General features: G+C 41.1%; 1 protein-coding gene across 1 annotated transcript; it reads right to left on the bottom strand.

Moving 5' to 3' along the window:
• Positions 1-7,203: 7,203 nt before the first annotated feature.
• On the bottom strand, positions 7,204-21,366 carry rdh10a (retinol dehydrogenase 10a). The gene is made up of 6 exons (XM_072657235.1): positions 20,644-21,366; positions 19,925-20,154; positions 11,982-12,080; positions 10,644-10,789; positions 9,489-9,620; positions 7,204-9,179 (listed from the first exon to the last, which is right to left on the bottom strand). Exons 1-6 carry the CDS (start codon positions 20,924-20,926, stop codon positions 9,056-9,058), a joined length of 1,014 nt encoding a protein of 337 aa, XP_072513336.1. The 5' UTR covers positions 20,927-21,366; the 3' UTR covers positions 7,204-9,055.
• Between the last annotated feature and the right edge of the window lie 442 nt (positions 21,367-21,808).

The following is a 21,808-nucleotide window of genomic DNA, read 5'->3' as shown; positions in this document are numbered from 1 at the left end:
AGTGTTATCCTGTTGTATAGAAGAAGAAACACAAGCTTTGGGTCTGATTCCCATGTTTAGGCTCTTTGCAAACAACTCAATTCACCCAGACTAATTCAGTCAGACATCTTTCTATAGAGTCTTCACACTCCTCAGGTTCCTCTTGAATGTAATTGCTTTGACTCTGATATCAGGTTCCTTTCATACAGGCAGGAGAACCTCTAGCCTTTTAGAAACCCCCAATCCCCCATTCCTTACGACCTCCACGTTGTAAATGGTGTAAAAATGAAGGCTAACGTTACATGTCCGAATGTTTGTGGACAGTCTTTCTAATGAATGTGTTCTACTATTGTAAATCGCACGCTTGTCTAGTCCCTGTAGAGAAGTATTGCCAGTAGAATAGGACTCTCTTCACTTCTCTGGAATGATGGTGCTCTATTCAGTACTTTTGAGTTGGGGTGGTGAACATTCAGTGAATGCAATCAAATCCCCACAGCAGTATTCCATAATATATCAGAAAGCCTTTCCTGGACAACAAAAAGCTGGGATAAGCAGCAGCAGGGAGCAGGCGTCTCAATACTTTTTGTACACACACACTTTTTGTGTATGTATATATATATAGTATATATAGTGCTTTAGGTTAAATGAGGGTATTCAAACTTTGTACAGACCATGTTTTATTTTAAGCCTTTTATTTTTTTTTATTAATGAAAGCCAGAGTAACTGTTCTTTAGAATTAGCTGAAAATGTCCAGTTATTTGTTTGATTATGTACTACTACCTTACTCCTTACTACCTTGTAAAATGTGTCATTTGGCCAAAACCTTTGCCTAAACCTTTTCACTTTTCACAAAACTGTGAACAGCAGACTGTCTATAAAAAAAGCTGAAGATGAAAACACCAGGCCTAAACACACCTCAAATCCACAATGAACTTTCTAAAGAGGCAGCTAAGGGTTTTGCCATGGCCCTCACAGTCCCGCAGCCTAAACATCATTGAAAATCTGTGGATAGACCCCAAAAGAGCAGTTTGGTCCTCAAAGTTTTGGAAGATGGTAGCCTGGTTCAGTGCATCCTGTTTAGGATTCCTTCGCTTGGATGGCCGGGTGTGGGTGTGCTGTTTACCTGTCCAGTCCACTTAAAGGTTCTGCTGGAACGTCTTGGTGTCAGATACCACAGACGCTGTCTTTAGAGGTCTTGCAGAGGACCACCAGCATGTTACAGTCTGTTTCATTCAAATGGATAAAGAGAGGCCTAAAATGATGTCTGTCTGTGGATCATAATTCCACATAGGCACACGGGGAAACATACATTTCAGCAGTAATGTAGGATATGAGCCCTTTAAGAAAGATCAACTGGCCAAGTCAGCCTGAAGGAGAAAGTGGTGATGATCATTAGCTTGTGATGAAATCGTTAACGCTGTGTCTGGCTGTAATGAAAGCAGAGATATGTTCAGGCAGCAGGAGCTGGACATTAATGAATTAATGAACGAATGACCTGCACTGTCACTCCAATAATCAGAGCGAAAGCCTGACACTGTAGAAAGAGGAAAATCAATGTGGCTTTGCACTCGTATTGCATTTTACGCTTATTTGTTATTGATCCTTTTAGCTGGGACAGATCACCTTATTAAATGGGGTGACTGGTGCAGGCAGTTGGTGTTCTTAACAATGTAAAGGGGAATTCCAATGGTTTGTTTTCATCCTGTTTCTGCCCCCGCCCCCTAAAATCAACTGTCAAAATGATCAAACATTTTTTATCACACTTTTCTTTAAATATAAACTGACTTGTATATACTGAAAATGAGGGGTGCACATACTCTTCATGTACCCCTTCTGCCATGAGTCTGTTTAAATCAGCAACGATAACCTTTCAAATCTTTGGGCGTCTGGTTCCCTTCACCACCTCTGTGAACAATTCAATTTTCGTGAGTTTCTCCAGAACAGGTTGCTGCTTTACGGCAAACTCAAAATGACTTCCACTCAATTATGCAGAAAACGTTGAAAAATCAGTGAAACTCCCCCTTTAAGCATAGAGTGTTAAGAGGATGAGTGAATTCCTGGCAGGACCTGGTTCAGTTATTTCCTCAGCAGGTCGCTTAAGCTGGGCTTCTTTTGCTCCGAGGCAGCTGCTGTTTCTGCAGCAGACGGATTGGAGCTGACCATTTGCCGGCAAAGGAATGGAGCTGTCAGGACAGCTCTCTTCTCTTTTCTTTGCTTTGTATTAAAACTAATCTCCCACCACACAACTTAAGTCAGCCTGATTAGTCATGCCTCAACGCAGGCTGGACACTTCCCTGGCCACTGAACCTTATTAAAGAACAGGCACGACTGCCAGCTGCCAAGTGGAGATGTTTCTACACTCTTTACAAAAGAGGGGTTTTAAGGGTTCTTTAGTAAAGGCGGTGGTTATATTTAGAACTCAAAGAATCATTGAGATGTTTAAAAGCAGTGGGACAGAATTAAGTTCTAAAATTCATTTTCAGCATGTTGCAATAAATCGAAGACATTTGAGCTCTCGGATAACGTTTAAAAGGGTATCAGACACTAATTAGCTTGTTAGGGCTATGGGTTGTTCACAGTTTCTTCTCAATTTCTGAAACCTCTAAGCGGCTGCCTAGCAGCTACTTTGTAAGATTTCAAATGAATTGATGTCCACAAAGTGGGAGCCTATGGGAACATTTTCATGTAGATGTTTTCTCAGTTTGCAATATAATTAAATGGCAGTTAATAGGAAAAGTAGAGGCCAAATTGAGGTCTGGAAGACTTTCCAAGAGAACTTTTCGCAAGGCCAATCAAAACCCCTGTTTGACTACAAAGACCTTCAAAAAGATTTAGCAGAAGAAAAGCCTTTGGACTATTAAAGTGTCCTGTGGACTATTAAAGTTGAAAGGAACTCTTTTGGCTGCAATGAGAAAAGATATGCTTAAAGATAAATGGTACAAAAATTAATGAAAAGAACCCTCTCCAACTGTTACGCTAAGGAGTGGGTCAGTCATATGTGGGGCTTGTGTTGCAGTCAGTGGCACAGGGAAACTTTCATGGGTAGAAGGAAGATTGGACTCAATCATATACTAGTAAGTTCTGAATGGAAACATCCCACTTTCTGTATAAAGCTGAAAATGAAAAGCGGATGGTCTGTACAGCAGGATAAAGATCCACAACACCCCTCAAAATCCACAATAGACTACTTCAAGAGGCAGCCGAAGGTTTCATATTTCATCACTGGAAATCTGTGGCTAGAAATCAAAAAAGCAGTGCAGCAAGACAATGAAATAATCTCACAGAATTAGAAGCCTTCTGCACAGACGAAAAAGAGAAAGTCCCACACACAAGACCTGAAAGACTCTTAGCTGCTACAAAAAGCATGTACAAGCTGTAATACTTGCCAAAGGGGGTGTTTCTAAGCACCCCCCATGCAGGGTGCCCAAAACTTAGCCTTAGGCCTTTTTTGTCTTTTGTGTTATTTTGAAAGGGTAAAAGATGGAAACACCACTGTTTGTCAGGAGGCACCACTAAGGCACTGCTGCTAAACTGTTTAAAAAAAAAATGTTGCGCCATAGTGGTTGGTCTAGCATAGTGGCTAATAACACTGCCTTCTCAATCTTAGACTAGGGTTCAATTCCCTGCCCAGGCAAGCACATCAGGCTATCCCAATAAGAGTTCTTGGGCAAGACTCTCAACTCGACATTTAAAAACTTGTGTAACTCTATTCAAATGTAAGTCACGCTACATAAGAGCATGAGCTAAATTCCATAAATGTAAACATGAAGGGTTCTGTTATTTCCAATCAAACGTTCTTCTTTATTATTATCGTTATAGAGTCTTTTGGTGCTAGCAGTGTCATTTCTCACCCTGTGCTGCACTTCTCTGGAAACGCTTGTAATCGGATTGATTGGCTGGCCCACTTTCCGCTGTGGAAATTGAAGTGAGCAAGCAATCGTAATTCTGTTACGTAAATTTGAATAAACTGCTAGCTCTGCTTTGGGAGCAGTGTTAAGATTAAAAATAGGCCGTCAGAGTGGGCTGACACATTTTATAAGGAAACTATGTTCCAGTACAGTAGAACAGCCTGTAGTAATCTGCAGTTAAATAACTTTCTATTTATAGAGGGTAACTTCCCATTTTTGTGTAAGCGCATTCTTGACATTCAGTAACAGTTACATCAGAAAGGCCCGTCATGCTCTGATTCAGAACTTCAGAGCGCGTCGTGAGAATGGCTGTTCAGCGGCGTAATTAGAGTTTCACTACAGCTGCTGAAATGCTGCACACTAATGCTCATTCAGTGACACTCAGTTACAGATAGCTATGATTAACAATACTGTGGTGTTGATCGAGGAAGTCACTGATTTCTAGAATGAGTCCGTTGTCACTGAAACCTTGTGTGACAGTGACGTTTTCCCTCATGTGCTTTTTGCGTCATTACAGTCGTGACAAACCCTTGCATTGTAAATATTAACTTTATAGGAAAACGATCTTGTCAAGTTTTCTGTCAAGTCACACAGCGTGGTTCCTGATACATGTACAAAATGCCCTCAGCATGTTAGTCCTGTGGAGTTTCTCAGCTTTCAGTAGGAATAACAGCATGAATCTAATAAAAGTAGAAATGGTAGATGAGTACAGAATTATGGATCTGTAAACAGATCTGTACATGATCGTAAAAGCTGTAGAACATCAGGAATAAAGTTCTAGTACTAGCATTCAGATCCTGACAGAATTGATGTATTGATTGTATTTAAGGGCTCAGAATCCTTGAAATATTGTTTTTTTCAAGTCCACTTCAAGTCCAATGTTTATTTTATTTAAAAGTGCATTTTATTATATAAATAAATTTGTCCTTATGCCTCAGAATAGTTACTTCTGTTTTACATTTTACGCTTTATTTCAAAAACAAATATTTATTTATAAAATCATTTGTAGATATTAATTAAAGAATATTGTGATTTTAAGTCACTTTTTGAGATACCAAATAAACATTTTGAAAACAGCTAGAGTTGGAGGTTTACACACACTCATCATGGTTGTGAAAGACATGTCAACCTTGGTCTTTTAATAAACCGTTAAACTGGTAGTGGAGTTCAATGTGTCAGTGTCAGTTTCTTCCCACCGTTTTTAAGCACAGTCCATATCTTTTTGAAAGGGTTTCAATAGACTTTCTGAGGTAGTCCTTCATTATTCCATCCAGTTTGTGTCATGTACAAGTTCCACTGGCAGCAAAACAGTCCCAGAGAATAATGCTACCACCACCCTTAACAGTTGGTACATCATTCTCAGGGCAGAATGCCTCATCTTTATTCCATCTTAGAATGGTTGTAATTAAAGCTTCACTACAGCTGCTGAACTACTACTGAAACACACTAATGGTCATTCACAAATGCTCACTCACTGACACTCACCTCTGGTCATTGTGGCCAAACAACTCAATGTAATTCATGTGGTCAACTGCAGAGTGTAGTCATGCTTAAGGGTGTCCATTTTGGAACAGGGAAACTTACTTACTTACTTGACTTGTAGACAGTACCACCGGTGTACCTGCAGTCTCTGTTTCTTCCGGTTCTTGTCCTGACCATCCAAACAAATCAATCTCTGAGCTGAGGGTGACAGTTTGGGTGTTCTTCCAGACCTTGGCAAAGTGGCTACACCTCCTAATACCTTATTGGACTGTGTGTTGGTAAATCCAAAGAGTACTGTCAAATCCTTTGTCAAATCCTATCCTCCCACAGAGAAGCTACCAGCTGTAGTCAATCATGATCACTACTCATGACTGACTACAGGAATCATGACAGATACGGGTGATGTCTTCCCATGTACCTCCATAGACATATTCCATAGTTTTCTAAAAGTTTTCTGACAAAATCTAGAGTGTACATCTCTCCTCTGCCTCATGCTTGCATAAACTATTCTGTTATGTCCACGCTAATGGCAGATTGCTCAACAGACGAGCTGATGTCACTGCCCTGGTGTTTAGTGTCTCAAAACTGAACAGGTATTACATTGAGTGTTTCATTGTAGCCGCTAATGCTGCAGTACCACACACTCAGACATATTCATGTGCTCAGCTGTGTTCTTCTGAATGACACATTTCCTAGCCTGTTACGGCGATGACACCCCTAACCACAACACAGGCCGCCCGGGCTGGACCAGAGACAAGTGGAACAAGTGAGTCAAACTCCATTCCCACTGCAGCCGAACGGACTGTAGGTGGTCCGACCCAGAGTGATGCATCCAGACCAACATAAACGTTAACATGATCCATGTTTTTTGTCTCTTCGCTCTACTCAGGAAGACTGTGTGACATAAATGGAAAGAATTAGAATGTGCTCTGCAATCGTGCCCTTAGAGAAACGTCTTGTTTTTTTTTCAGGGCTGTTTAAACATACTCAAGAGTGCTGAGCTACAGTCCACTGTGCATTGTGCAATGCAATACATGTTCAGTGACTGAGGACACTTACACAGGACTGATGTATTACACATACATCAGCATTTAAAAGGCAAGAACTAATGACCAGCTTTTGTCAGTATTTGTAAGATGGCAGTGTTTTATTATGTAAATGACATTGTACTGACATTAGAGGCCTTGACATATAGCACTGGTTATTTGCTCCATTTATAACAGCTATAAAGTGCCATTCCCATTTAAAAGTTTATAAGGCGGATCCCTTATTTAGAGCATCATACATTCTTGATTTCTTGATCCTTGAGTTTTAGTTATAGGACATCTTTCATATGACTTGTTTTCTCTACTAAGCCTTTGATTTACATGTGCTGTAACAGTGTTAAATAAAATAAATGTTGTTAAGCACCGTGTCATCTTATTAATACTAACATAAGCTGTTTCTAAATGCTTGCAAAAGGGTTTCCTTTTTTTTAAATACCTAAATGCTTATAGCATGTACTTTGAAATCTGTGTGGAAAGCCCTCAAATTGTCATCTTGTTTATGGAACATGTTTATAAACTTATGGCATTTCACCTACACAGTTCAACTATAATTCAGTAAGGGCACAGGCACAGCTTAAGCAGACACTGTGATGTGTGGACAGTGTTACGGAAAAGTGTTTGGAACCTGAACATTTACAGTATAGATACTGCACACATGGTTTCTGTGGTACCCAAATACACCTGAACCAAATATGGTGTCACAAGGTCTCCCTATCACAGCTACACAGTACAAAACGAATTCTATTGGCCCAACAAGTTTCACCCCATTACACTCCAACAACAAAAAGCACAATCTAAATCACTTTATTAATTTAAGTTAGGTAGAGACACTAAACATTGGAACCACATTGTTTGCTCCTCTATAGAGCAGTCTTAAGAAAGTTACAAAAGAGGCATAATGTCATACTGTCAACAAATGGCAAAAAAAAAAAAAATGAAGAGGTAGTGATTTTAGGCTCATCACTATAAGTGAAGAAATGGTGCCTATTGGAATGTACATTAAATTCATATATGATTTTCTTAGACATACAAAATACCCAAATATCTATTCATGGAGAACAATTTCAATCAACAGTCCAAGTTACAAGAGACATGATACAAATTTTAGCTGGACAAAAGTGGAATGAAGACGTAGTAGACACTCGGCAGGGTTTCTGAGATTTTCAAACCATTTCAACGCAGTCAACGCAGGTGAGTTGATGGTTCACATACTTTCCTCAGTCCATGTCCTGCTTCATCCTTTACATTGTCAGAGAACCGTCGCTTAAACAAATAATGCATATACTGCTTCAAAAAAAGTAAATAAAGACACACGTCTTCCAGCCTCCCCAAAAACAATTTAAATACAGACAAAAATCCCCCAAAAATCAATAGAGGTGGGCTGTTCAGTTTCCATTCAGTTCTTCCATAGTCCTTGGTCTAATTGAACAGAGGATGGCATTTAGAAGACATTTAGGTCAGCGAGTGTGAAACTGCTCAAACAGACTGGATTTTTTTTTTTTTTTTTTTTTTACAAAACCAGCCAACACAGTACGGAAACAGTTGAACCGTTCACACTTATATTCTGGATCAAAAACATAGTGACTAGATGAAGGTTTGAGACTATAGGCTTAACCATGGACTTCATTGTAGGGTTTAACATTGAGTTTACCAGTGACTTTAAAATTGGGTTAATTGTTGGCTTCTACCAGTGACTTTAGCTTTGGGTTTAACATGGGGTTTAAGGTTGGGTTTACACTTCACTTTACAGGCTGGGTTTAGTGTTGGGTACCAGTAAACTTAACTTTGGGTTTGTTGTTTGGTTTACTGGTGGGTTTACTGTTTTATACCAGTGACTCTAATACTGGGTTTACCAGTAAGTTTACTTCGGGTTTATTGTTGTGTTAACACTTTCACCAGCGACCTTAACAACGAGTTAATCAGTGACCCGAACACTGGGTTTACAAAGTAGCGTTAACTTTGGGTTCATTGATGGCTGTACCATTAACTTAATGCCGGTTTACCATTGACTTTTATGCTGGGATATTTGTTAAGTTTACCACTGACTTTTTTTTTTACCATTGACTAACAATTACGTTTAAGTCTTCTTTTATAATCGACTTTAACAAGGTTAATTGTTGGGTTTACTGTCAGGGTTAACTTTGGGGCTTTTTTCTGACAGATGAATTGTTTGCCTCTGATTTTTGGGAAATGAGGTGGCGTAATGGTGTAGCTAATAGTATTGGCAGTGTAGAGAGATTAGGTAATTACAGTGCATGTCTACAAATAAAAAAGTGACAAGATCTTACTGCTCATACAGTAACATACTGTATATTTTCACAAAGACTCTAGATAATGCTGGTGACTACATTATGTAAATAATTACTGAATATCTCATGTATGATTTCAAAACTATTGACACAGTATATAGATGGTCGGTTTCTTTTAAAACAAACCAAAAAAAAAAAAAAAAAAGAAACAAATAAATCCTTAGCGTAGTTACACAGCTTTCTTTGTTCCAGAGGAACAATATGGTAAACCTTTGCATCTGCTCAATGCAAGTGCACCAGTCTGAATTCAGTCTCTCTTCTGTCCACTCTGCTCTCAGTGGTGTTTCCTCATATGGGTAGCAAATGTGCCCTGTAGTTTAGAAGCCATTATCTAGATCCCGTTCTTCGCTTCATTGTTGTTCATTGCCTCTTTCCTCTGAGCCAGGAAGGGGTACATGCACTTGTCCGCTCCGAGGAAACGGTACATGCACACAATGGCCTCGAACGGCAGGATGCTTTGACAGAAAGAGAGAAAAAAAAGAGGTAAGAGATTGGAGACTAAAAAAACAGTACTCTACCACCTTTAAATCTATTACCATCCTCACACCTTCAAACAGAGAAACATGTGCTGCTGAGATGGACAACAGAAGTTGAAATGGCAAGACCATTTAATAGTCAATCAATCAGATCAATAGTAGCCCCCTATGCATTTAATTGTCAGTGTGCATTTCTGTGTATGAATAAGTCTTAAAAGAAAAAAGTACATTGTTTAGGTAATTCTATACAGAATTAAAAAAACTAAAGGAAAGACCAGCCCTTCTCACCTTTTCATGAAGTTGACCATATAGACGATGCGAGGTGTACAGACCATTGGCTGGTCAGTCAGGATGGCCCTCATGGCCTGTTTTACACAGAACTCTGGCCGCAGGGGAGGCAAAAACGGCTCAATCTCTTTCCTGGACAACGTCAAAGAGGGAGAAAGAAGGAAAAGAAAATAATAAGATGAGAAGTTCAGAGACTTTTCAGAGTCAATAAAATTGTTGGGTATTGGTGTCAGTAAGTTATGGTCATGCAAGTAGCATGGCTTAATTAGCATGGTCTGACTAGGATCTTAGTCTAAACTTCTGCGTTCTAAGATCGATTTGGATATAAACTCTTGTGAAGCATAGACTGTCATGAAACATTTTGTTTCATTTTGCTTCTACAGAAGCTGACCAAATATTTTTGGTAGCAAAATAAAACAACAAGCAAAATTAGGGTTTCTAGTGCATTGTTAAAGAAATAGTGGTGTATGACCAAATTAAGTGATTGGTCATATGTAAGATGTTAGTGTGAGTAACATTTCAGATATGTATATTAACAGTAGACCGTATAAATTAAGAGAATCTCTCCAAAATACTGAAGGGGTTGATTGTTTCTGTAATGTAATCAGACCATGCTGGCGTGCATGTAAATGGCACTATAACTAGTCAACGAGTCTCTAATGTAAGTGATGTCCAGTGTCTCAAACTATTGCTGCTTCCATGTATAACTCAGAAAGTGTTTTTTCCAGAGGAATTTAATGACGTATTTTTTGGCCCCTGTTTTGGTTTTAAACAACAAATGTAGCAGAAATCCAAAGTTAATTGTACATTTTTTACAGTGTTCATGGTGTCTCCTGGTGGGAAAGTCGCCTTGCCCGCTAAAACAGAGACCACTTGAAAGCAGCGTAGGAACTTAGTGGGGCTATTGTGTGCATGTAAACGTAACTACTGTTGAAGGAAATGGATCCAGTGTCAAAGAGGCCAGCCTGAGTCAGAAATGGGAGAGTGTGTGTGTAGGGACGTCATTGTGCTAACAGAAAGCCAAGCTGAGTGTGACATGAGCGGACAACAAGCAAAGCTACCCTGACTGCTGTTCAGCAGTGTCCACTTGAACCACATCTCTATTGTCTCTTTCTCTCTTTATTGGAAATCCAATAGTGCCATTTGCACAGTTACCTTATCCTGCAGCCTCTGAACATGCCCGTGTCCACCAGGTAAGGGCACACCAGCGTCATTTTGATGCCGTCCTTCTCCGAGGCCTTGATCTCGTGGCTCAGGGACTCGTGGAAGCCGATGGCTCCGAACTTGCTGGCGCAGTAATCCTGTGATAGTGAAGAAAGAACAGCAGCCTTTTAAAACAAAAGCGAACAGAACCAAAGCTCCCGAGGCTCTTTTCCTCTCTGTAATGACACAGTGCCAGCACAACAGCTAAGTTCTACAGTTTCATTAGCATTCTTCAGCTGTGCGCAGCAGCGGGAAGGGGTTTTGATGTGGTTCGCTGTGGACATAATCTTCAAAACCAGCCTGGTCAAACACAGATGCGTGTAGATAAACACACAAGGATAAAGAGATTCCACATACATCAACTGGCAGCTTTAGTCACTGCATTAATGCTGGGCCATAAAAAACCTCACACTCACTATTTCAAGCCAGCATAAAGGGTCAGAAAAGCTGCCGGTGCTGCTGGCTGCTTTGAAGTGAAGCTAACTTAAGGATAAGGGTTGCTACAACACAAGCATATGGGTACCTAACAAAACAAAACGGCCAAAGTTTCCCCCAAAAGGCCGCTGGAAAAATGACACCAGGTTGGAAAGCAGTGAAAGGAAGTTGTACAAGCAGCAGAATATTAACTCAGAGTGGCCTTTTCACTGGCACAGGCTAGAGTAACCAGTTTGGCACAAACCATTTAACCATCCCAGCAAACAGACTGTATTTAAATAGAAGAAAAAGGCAAAGAAGGCTCTTTGTGTGAATTAATGAATGGAGAAAAGACAAAAAGATGAATATAAATGCTACAGCAGAGAATAAGAATCTTTCATGGTATAGAAGAAGACCTCTTGCTGTGTGTTGTACTATTTGAGCACGTATCTGTGTGTGTCTGTCCTGACTTAAAACAGAGCTACCTATGATCCTGATTTTAAAAAACATGTATTTGTTTATAATGAAAAATATCCCTCACATAAAAAGTACATTAAAACATCTCCAAAGCTCTCCTCATGGCATTATTTATAGGTATCATGCATCACCTGTGAAAATCAGTGCTTAAAGATGTTAAGTCAAGTGAGCTGGTGATGAATTTGTATAATATATCTATCGGTAGACAGGTGTGAAACTATCGCACACCCACAGAAGCTCTAAGTTTCTTTAACAGCTGAATTGTGGGCTTTCACTGCAATACTGAATCTTCAACGTCTTTTCAAGCCAAACACGCAGAGCCTTCTCTAAACGTTGTCAATTTTTTCCTTTTATGTGAAGGCTGCCAGTAGATTTATTCGGTTTCTGCAGTGCACTAACCTCCACACCAGCTGTGCTGAAGAGGCCCAGCGAACTGGCAACTGTCACAATGTGGCCATGGTTCATCTCCAGCATCTTGGGGAGAAATGCCTTGGTGGTCTGGAAGAGGATGAGGGAGAGAGAAAGAGAGAGAGAGAGAGAGAGAGAGAGAGAGAGAGAGAGAGAGAGAGAGAAAGGGAGGTTATTTTCCTGATGCTCTTCATCTTTGCCAAAGCCCTTTGATCCTGGATTTTTCCCTCCTCCTTCCTTCTGCTAATAATTCACAAAGACTAAACAATCCTCATCTGCTCGGCTCTACAGAGGGAGTTCAGGAACAGTCCTGTTTCTGTCTGAAAGGCCATTACTGACCGCTCCGTTTTCACAAGCTCCCTCGAGACTAATTTACGCAGGACTTTACTTACTTATCTGGACTAAGAACAACTTCCAGTAAGTATTACCAGGACAAATGGTGTTTAGTTTGGATTGTAATACGTTTTGGGGTGCTTTCATTAGAGGAAAACAAACAGTGACACCAGCACTGCTGGCTCTGTTCTGCAATCAGGCTGGAACTGCATGTGAAACAGTGAGAGAGTGAATGAATGATCCTGGTTTGTCCACAATTTCCTTTTTTCCTCCCGCACAGATCCATCCCCTCATGTATTACAGTGTTCAAGCCTTAAAAGTGGCCATTATTGCATTCTCCAAAAACAATGTGCAGATCCTCCCTTTAGCCTTTGTCCCATTCTAAACTGTACAAGTTTACGGTCAAATTTGTGTATTTGTAAGGTGGGGTCTCTTTATGAACTGTGGGCGCCCATGAGCCTGTCTCTGATTCACTGCTAGTACTTCCTTGGACCATTTTTGGTAGGTACTGACCACTGTGTACAGGGAACACCACACAAAACCTGCCTGATGTTTTGGAAATGTTCTGACCCTGTTGTCTAGCCATCACAACATGCCCATGATCAAGGTGGCTCAGATTCTTATGCTTGCCCATTTGTCCTTTAAGAACTGACTGTTCACTCACTGCCTAATATGTATATCCTAATATGTATATCCCACCCCCCCATCAACTACATTGATGTTATCAGTTATCAGAAGTCCTGGAACTGATGGGTCAAAATGGGTCTTCATTCTTTTCACTAAATCTCACACTTTGTGGAGAAGGAACAAGTGAAGATAAGCAAACACGAACCGCACTGTTTAATTACTGCATGCTAGCAGTAAAGCACACTCCGCCTACAGCTTTATAGAGGGCGCTCCATGACCAGCATGTAAAATCAGGAGGCCAAGAAAAACACAGCGCTTCACCGCAGCCGGTGATATCAGCATTTATAAACGTGCTGCAGAGAAGAGATTCTGAGAGTGGTACCAGCTCACACAGTTCTGCTCCGCCAGCTTAAACACATCTCAGCTCTGCCAGCAGGCTGTAAAAACGTCAATCTGACAGCGTGCTGGAATTCCTGCTCTTTCTGCAAGTGTGCACTTTTTTCTTTGACACACACACCACGCCTTATTACAGAGAAAAAGAACAGTTTCTAATTCCAAACTTGGCTCAGAAGATAACAAGTATTTTTCAAATTCTTGTTACTTTTTAATGTATTTATTTTTACTTGCATCTGGTCATAGGACATATGGGTTTTTTACAAGCTCACTTACTGCCAAGATAAATCGGTTTCAATAATGTGCACAAGTTTCTAAAGTTTATATAACATAAAAATATTTAACATTATATTTAACATTACTTATGTATTACAATGTGCAGATGTGTCTCTGTAGAGCATCTGTATTTATTTTTACTGAGAAAGTCAATAATTATTTGCATACGACTGTTCTGACTGGCTGCACTTTATGGTACCGCATTCAAAAAGATGAAGAAGAGTTTAATGCACTGAGTAAATAAAATGGATATATTTGGTGTGTGGTGTGTGGTACTCATGGTGATGCCTGGTTCCTGTCACCACTGTAAAAAAGTCTGTTGGTAAATTTCTCTACAACGAACCACAATTTGACACCAACGTGCTCATCTAAACTTCTCTCTGAATTACGCAGAGAATTTAGAAAAACTGGTGAACTTCTGTTGTAAAGAAACGGTTGGGCATTCTGTGAGCCCGTCCCCGTGGCCCCGCCGACCTCTCGGACACAAAACGTGTGAAGCCGAACACGAGTTCATGTCTTACTTCGTAGCTTCCGTAATTGGTTCTCAACGCTTGCGTTTACGCTAAATTAACTCCCAACAGCGCAGGGCTTCCTCGGCCCATGCCTGATGCGCTTCCTAATTGAGACAAACTCAAGTGCATCGCTCCGCACAAAAGCTGTTCTCAGCTGCCGCGTCAGCCTGGATTAGTGCTACTGTTTAAACAACAGGAATACTCACAAATATTGGGTGCAGATAGCTGGCCGTTAATTAGCCGCCGAACAAAGAGGACCAGTATGTGCTAACACAGAAATGTGGCCGAGATTTTTCTGACCGAGCAGCGTGGTGTTGGCTTGATGATTTAACTTCTACAAAGGCATTTACAGGCTTGTAATAAATTGTGCATTGAAATTCTCAGAGATGAGGAAACAAACATGTGGATGCTAAAAGAAACACTGCAAAAGTCTTAAGGGCATCAGATAAAATGGTCTGTTTATCTGGACAGTAAGAATATAACTGTAACATCAGAGTAAATACAAACGCACTGCTCTATAACTGTGGCACAAACAAACAAACCTGTGTTCTTCGAACCTACATATCAGTAACTTTACTGACCAACAGCCCTTTCTGACAGTTTCACAGGTAAACACTCTCACTGACCACTGACTTTATGTTTATTAGGGTTTATTATAATGTTATATAGTTTTACAGTAAACACACTCACTGACCACTGACTTTATGTTTATTTGGGTTTATTCTAATGTTATATAGAGTTTTACAGTAAACACACTCACTGACCACTGACTTTATGTTTATTTGGGTTTATTCTAATGTTATATAGAGTTTTACAGTAAACTCAATCACTGACCACTGACTTTATGTTTATTTGGGTTTATTCTAATGTTATATAGAGTTTTACAGTAAACACACTCACTGACCACTGACTTTATGTTTATTTGGGTTTATTCTAATGTTATATAGAGTTTTACAGTAAACTCACTCACTGACCACTGACTTTATGTTTATGTGGGTTTATTCTAATGTTATATAGAGTTTTATGGGTAAACAGGTAAAATCTCCACCATGTTAAACACTGCATACAAAAGCAAGTAACAAACACAGGTGTGCCACTCCAGGCCTGCCTAAGACTACCCGACTAAGACCCTTCTGCCCACCTGGCCCTTTTCTCCTAGTCCAGCAAGAATGCAGCAGAACTTTGACTCCTGTCACTTGGAATTTTGTCAAGCAGATCCAGAGACAAGAAAGTGATTGTGGCAGAAGTGGGTCAAGCAGCAGATCGCCATTACAGCCTTCAGCTCTCTCTGCTGTCTGAAAACTGGACGAGTTCAGCACGCTGTCCACAAACGTCCAAACTGCGTATGGAATTGGAAAAGGGCCAAGTTCTCATTTACTGCAGACAGTGATCAACACTGTTCAGAGTACAGTGGGCGGAGAGGGGGCAGAGCTTATGCATCTTACCCACAGAAAAGAGTAATGTAAAGTGATTTATCAACTTAACAATAACAAATCACCACAGTTTGCTTTCTCCGCAGGGATGTTTGCCAAAATCCTTCTACAGAGCACAGACTTTCACTGCGGCCGCCTACAGCTGCATCCCTCACACTGGTGGAATGTGTCGGCCACCAATCACAGCGAGTTACAACCATGCTTTCACTTTAGAGAGAGAGGGATGGGTGTTGAAGAGAGAAATAAGAAGCTGATCAAAATAGCAGCACTGTGAATATTTTATCGTCACTATCGCGCAAAAAGCTTGTATCTCCATTTTGCTGTTATTATTCTTTGACAACTTTAGTCCTTTAAACGGGGTCACATTGGAATACACCAATACAAATGCTCCTAAATTGGACTTGGAATACAATCTTAATATTGACTTGCATTGAAAGGTTTTTTTCCTTTCTCTTGTAAAGCTACTATTTTAGATATACAGGTTTGACAGTGATGATACATTAAAAACATTTAATATATTAAGAACAGTCTGGGATATCTGATAGATCCTGCTTTGTGAAATGCCCCCATGGTGTTCAGTATGAACATTTATAACACTATCGTTTCCACTATCCAGACATATGGCATATTATATCACATATCAATAAGACATCACAAGCTAATGTAAAAAGTCTGAGCTGATAAGTGATGATGTATTTACTAAACTGCAGCAGAGCAGAATGTTTAGGTGATGCTGGACTAATACACTAAAATATCTGAACTTTTTCCATTGTACTTATACCCAATGACAATTGGGGAATACAGTTAAGATTCTCTAGAAGAGGGCTGTTTTTCTTTTTTTTACACTGGAGTGGCGGCTCTGCAGCTAAAGTGCATGAATGGCTCATTCCCACGCAAAACCCCTTTGCCACTTGACAATTGTGACCATGTTTAATAAAATTCTGAGCTACTGAAATGACAAAGATGTAAAATAGCGATCCACAGCACAATAGCACAGGTCAGTTGACATACAGTGCTCCTGTACCATTCCTGTATTGCAGCCAGGGCAGGACAATGTATGATTATATGAATTTTAAGCATGGCATTTTGTGTGTGTGCGCCTCACACTGGGTCTTGTTATATGCTTCCAGTGTTAGCTAAGTTAACTAGCAAACAGTAAACAGCCAGCGCCATCACTCTCCATATTGCTTTTTGCTTTTCAACATAATCACTCTCAAGATCCTTTTGAAGATGATAAAAGGTTATAAACAGATGTTTGGTTTCAGGTGGCATACGCAACCCAGTACTATCTGTTTCTTTACAGCACGTCACTTCAACGTGAGCAGTGTGTGGGCGCTGCGTAAGCACGGAGACTGTAGATGAGAGCCTCTGGAACGCCAGCAGTTCAGAGAGGGAGAGTGAATGACCTCACCTTCTGCTGGCTCTCACTACACCGCTGCATTCCCACAATGCAATCCAGCAAAACAAAGACGAGGTCCATCTGGAGTGTGGCCTCCTCGCCTTTGCCGTTTCCAAGCACAGCTTTTGACTACATAACAGACCTCAGAAACGTCAGCAGCTTAGAAAGAATGATAAATGCTAAAAAAGACAAAAATTGCCATTATGCTCTTTGTGAGTTACTCCAAGTTCAGCCATGCACATAAAACCCAACTTCAAGAGTCATTTATTCAGCTGTGTTTTTCAAATGTAATTAAGTAATTATTACAGCTGTTGACCGATAAATCCCAAAGAAATCTCCTTTAATTAGAGTTAAGTCTGAAGCCACAAAAGCCATTGAAAGTATTGTGTTCAATTCTACGAGCAGGGATGTAGTGACCAACTGACCAATTAAAGTTACATAGAGCTTCATAGACAAAGAGCTGTGCCGGTGCAGGCTGGTTTGTAATTCTTAACGAACCACATCCTCCGCACTGCGGCCAACGCACGTCCCTACTCATTAAACCCTGCTTTCATCTCATACCAACACACACACACACACACACACAGCACAGAGCTTAAGAAAAACATCCCCAAAACCTTAATGAGGATTCCAACTATACCACAAAACAAGTGCATCAGTTTGATCCACCATTAAAATGCTATGTACAGTCACATTTAGGGCACTGCTAACTGCAGGTGGGCAGTATTATGATGTTTTATCATAATGTGTTTTAACAGAACTACATTTGTTTTCTTAGCATATTGTGGATATGAGTACTTCTCACATTCTAACAGCAGTCTTGGCTGAAAGCAAGCATCAGCGTGAATGGGCGGGGCTAAACAGCTACAATTATGACAAAAATGCATTGTTTTTTGTGATATTACAGATGTCAGATGACATTAGCAGGACTGAAATCAAAAGGGAAGTTACACAACCCTCAGGGACTGTGGCATCAGACACACAATAGTGTTCATTCATCTGATCCACTTAAAAGCCCATCATTACTTGATTAAGTGTTTGTGGAAGTATCAGTCCGCCGCTGCGCGAATATTCACACGTTTCTCCGCCAGCCATCAGTAACCCCGCCACGCTAATAAACAAAAACAAACAACCTGCTCTGCTCAGATGTTGACACCAAAACGTCCACAAACGCGTGGCTTTAGCACAGCATGATCCCCAACAAACTGCTGACCCCCAGGGTGGTCCGGCTGAATGCAGCCAGCAGACGTCCTGCGCTCACTGGTTTACCAACATGAGGTTAATTAGAGAGGCCCAATGAGGCTTCGTCCAAATGGCCCTTCCCCAAGCAGGATGTGCTCCTCAATGGGCTTTTAATAAACATACCAATGACCCCCCTCCCCGAAACTAACCCCCTGTCACTCAGCTTTTGTGTTCATAGACCTGGTGTATACAGCTTTGGAGCTCTGGAGGGGCACTGTGCGAAAACACCAAAGCACCACATCCTTAAAGAAATAGTTCAGCTAATGTTAAAAACAGCTAACAAATCAACAGGCCATATCACCTACCTAACAACAAATAATAAGAACAGGGGCCAGGCTAAAAAACTGAAGCACTACATCCTCAGTTGAATAGCTCAGTCAAAAAGCAATTAATACTAACAATAAGGATCTAACCTCAAATGACAACAAACTGTCACTATTTAGCATTATGTAGACGTCAGATATTTAAAAGAATTTCAGACAAAAAAAGCTAATGCCACTAACAATTAGACCGTTTTTAAGACTGGTAATAAGCCAAAACCAAAGGAAGCATTATGTAATTGTCAACAGCTCTAGCTTAGCCTTGAAACTTTGGAGGGGCACCATGGAATAACTTCCATGTGAATGTTTGGTAACTGTGAATGTTACCAAGATTAACAATAAATGCTAACAAGCTATAGTCAATGAAATGGTAATAACATAAAAAAAAACACACACCAGTTAGCATTGTGAAAATCATTAGCTTTAAAGACACGGCATGCTAAAACACTTCTGTGGTTAAACAATCAGACCTAATTGAGTGTTATAGCAGTGAAAAGGCTGCATGCTAAAACATTCAAATACCGCAAGTAAGAATTTACTAACAAAAAAAATAATATTAATCCAAACTATTAACAAATGCTATAAACTAGCTAAAGCAAAAAAGCTACAATCAAACCTGTCACCAATTAGCAATGGGAACATTTTCTTAGACCTGGCTGAGCTTTAGATGCAGACTGTGCTGAACAGTTCTGTCAAAAGAATGAATGTTAACATTGGCAATAACTGCCAAGAATAAATAATAAGCTAATGTCAATAAAGCTTCATCTTCAAAATAAACTGTCAGCAGTTACCACAATGTAAACATCTTTACACTTGGCTGAGCTTTGCAACTCTTGGGGGGGCATCATGCCAAAAGACAAGAATCCCATCCTTACAAGAAAAGTCGCACTGGGACGATTTCCTGACAGTATAGTGGTATCAAACGCTGAGTGTTAAACAGTACTGATGACTACTTTTAGCAGTATTGACATATTACTGTTTTATTACTACCTCTGCTTTACCTCTACGTCTGGAAGCACAAAGTAGGTGTTTCTAATAAAGCGTCCAGTGAGTGAAAGCACAAAGTAGGGGTTTCTAATAAAGCGTCCAGTGAGTGAAAGCACAAGGTAGGGGTTTCTAATAAAGCGTCCAGTTAGTGGAAGCACAAGGTAGGGGTTTCTAATAAAATGGCCTGTGAAAGTGAAAGTAGAAGTGGAGGTTTACTTATAAAGACTTATAAAGGACGGTGGAGAGCATCGGCCTGTTGGCTTCTATGTGTCCTAAAGCAAGTGCTCATTGGTTTTCAGGATAAATGAGTTTTCAGGCGACTGGTTTTCTGTTCTTTTCTAAGTTGGTGACTGAGACTGAGATTAAACGCCTTTAATTGTGAATGAATAATTCATGATTTCGTGAGACTCACCCAGAAGTGGGCGTGGCAGTTGACCACCATCGTTCTCTCGATCAGCTCATCCGGACACTCCAGCAGGTGATGACCCGACACCACACCAGCATTATTGATCAGCAGGTCCACCTCTCCCACCTCCTTGCGCACTCGCTCGGCTGTGGAATACACACTCTCCCGCTTACCCACGTCACAAACGTACGTGTACACCTGCGGCTGGAAAGCAGAGCCCTCCTCTGATCCAGAACCTGTAGGGAGCACACAGAAGGACAAGAACCTTCAGTATGCCAATCAACTGATTATATACATATATATCTGTCACTCAAACACACAAATTCAGAATGTCTTTCAGAAGCCCCCCAGTACAGTCTGAATGTACTTTTCAGATCAATACTACTGATCAGCTACTGATACTGTGGTTAACTGAGCTATTGATTATTATTCCTGCAGTCTCTCACATGCAGTTTTCTGAAGTCTCTGAAACACACACACACACACACACACTTTAACACACTCTGTTCACTTTCTCTCTTCTCAGTCTCAAACACATTCTCCATACTCTTTATTCTCTCACTCCACTCTCTCTCCAATCTCTTCATAATCTCTCTCTCCCCAGTCCTCATTACACTTTTTCCATGCTCTCTCTCTCCCTTCAGTCTCTACCTCTCTCAATGCTCTCTCTCTCACAATCTTCATTCACTCTTTCTCCATGCTCTCTCTCTCTCTCTCTCTCTTACCCTCTGCTGTGTGAGTGTCCAGTTCTCTGTAGATTTCCCGGACCATCTCAGCGGTCTCCTCGTTGCTCGTGCTGTTAATGTCCCACAGCACGAGCGTGGCGCGGCGGCGCGCGAACTCCCGCGCGAACAGTCGCCCGAGCTCCCCGCCAGCGCCCGTGATCACGCACACCTGCCCGCACACGCTCTTCTCCTTCGGCCGCACGAGCCAGCGTAGCGCGGCGGCGCACACGGCCCACGCCACCTGCAGCAGCACCACCAGGAACTCCAGCGCGAGAGCCAGCATGGCAGCGCAAGACACGGACACCGAGGGAGTGACGGGACTAATGCAACACTAATAAACCGCTAATACACCGCCAATAAACCACTAATAGACCATTAGTGGACCACTAATAACGCATTAACAACAGCCTTTCCGACGTGACGATCAGCTCTTGTTATGATGCTAGAATAAATCACAGCACGAGCTTCAGGCAGACTCCTGCAGGTTTCTCTTCTGTGCACTTTTACACTACTGACAATTCATTAATGACTTTATTAATGAATTAATAACATATTAAATGAATGATAATAAATAAATACAGCGTGCGTTAAATCCGTTACTGCGCTCTAAACTCTCCGCGCGCTGCTCTAACGGTCCTGCGTGTCGGGCTCGCGCTCTCTCTCTCTCTCTCTCTCTCTCTCTCAGTCTGCAGGCGCGCGGGCTGTGCTGCTCTCTGTGCGCTCACTGCCTCAACCGCTGCAGCTGCGCGCGCTTTAAAGCTGCCTCGCCGTGAGCTGAGGACCCCACGGAGGGAGGGAGGGAGGGAGGGGGTGGCGGTCAGAAGAGCGCCTGAATGAAAATACAGCACGGGCACAGAGGAAATCGCGCGTTGTCCTGTATAAGAGCACCAAAAATGACCAAAAAAGTTTATGAACATAGTGAATCATAAACACTCTTAGAAAGAAGTCCTTTAAGGCACCCTTAGTAAATGTTCGTACATAGAATCCTGACCAGTCATGAAGACCATATGAATGTTTCGATGGCTCTTCTGTATTGTAGTAGGTAAAAGATCCTCCAGTTCTTTAGCAGAGGTAGCTAATGGTTCCTAAAGAACTCAGCAAACGACTGCCCCCTTGTATATGGTTCCTCAGAGTCCTGTATAGTACTAGAAAAGGATCCACCATT

This window comes from Salminus brasiliensis, chromosome 1 (genome assembly GCF_030463535.1).
Source record: "Salminus brasiliensis chromosome 1, fSalBra1.hap2, whole genome shotgun sequence".
In the NCBI taxonomy this organism is placed as follows: Eukaryota; Metazoa; Chordata; class Actinopteri; order Characiformes; family Bryconidae; genus Salminus; species Salminus brasiliensis.
Note: the sequence above shows the minus strand (reverse complement) of the source record. Positions and strands in the feature narration are given on the sequence as shown.

Bases quoted from the DNA above. Each gene is read 5' to 3' on its own strand.
- rdh10a (XM_072657235.1), bottom strand. From the start codon at position 20,926: ATGCTGGCTCTCGCGCTGGAGTTCCTGGTGGTGCTGCTGCAGGTGGCG. The intron at 20,155-20,643 runs GTAAGAGAGAGA...TGCTCCCTACAG, and splicing joins GGACACTCACACAGCAGAGG to GTTCTGGATCAGAGGAGGGC. The intron at 10,790-11,981 runs GTTAGTGCACTG...TCACTATCACAG, and splicing joins TCAGCACAGCTGGTGTGGAG to GATTACTGCGCCAGCAAGTT.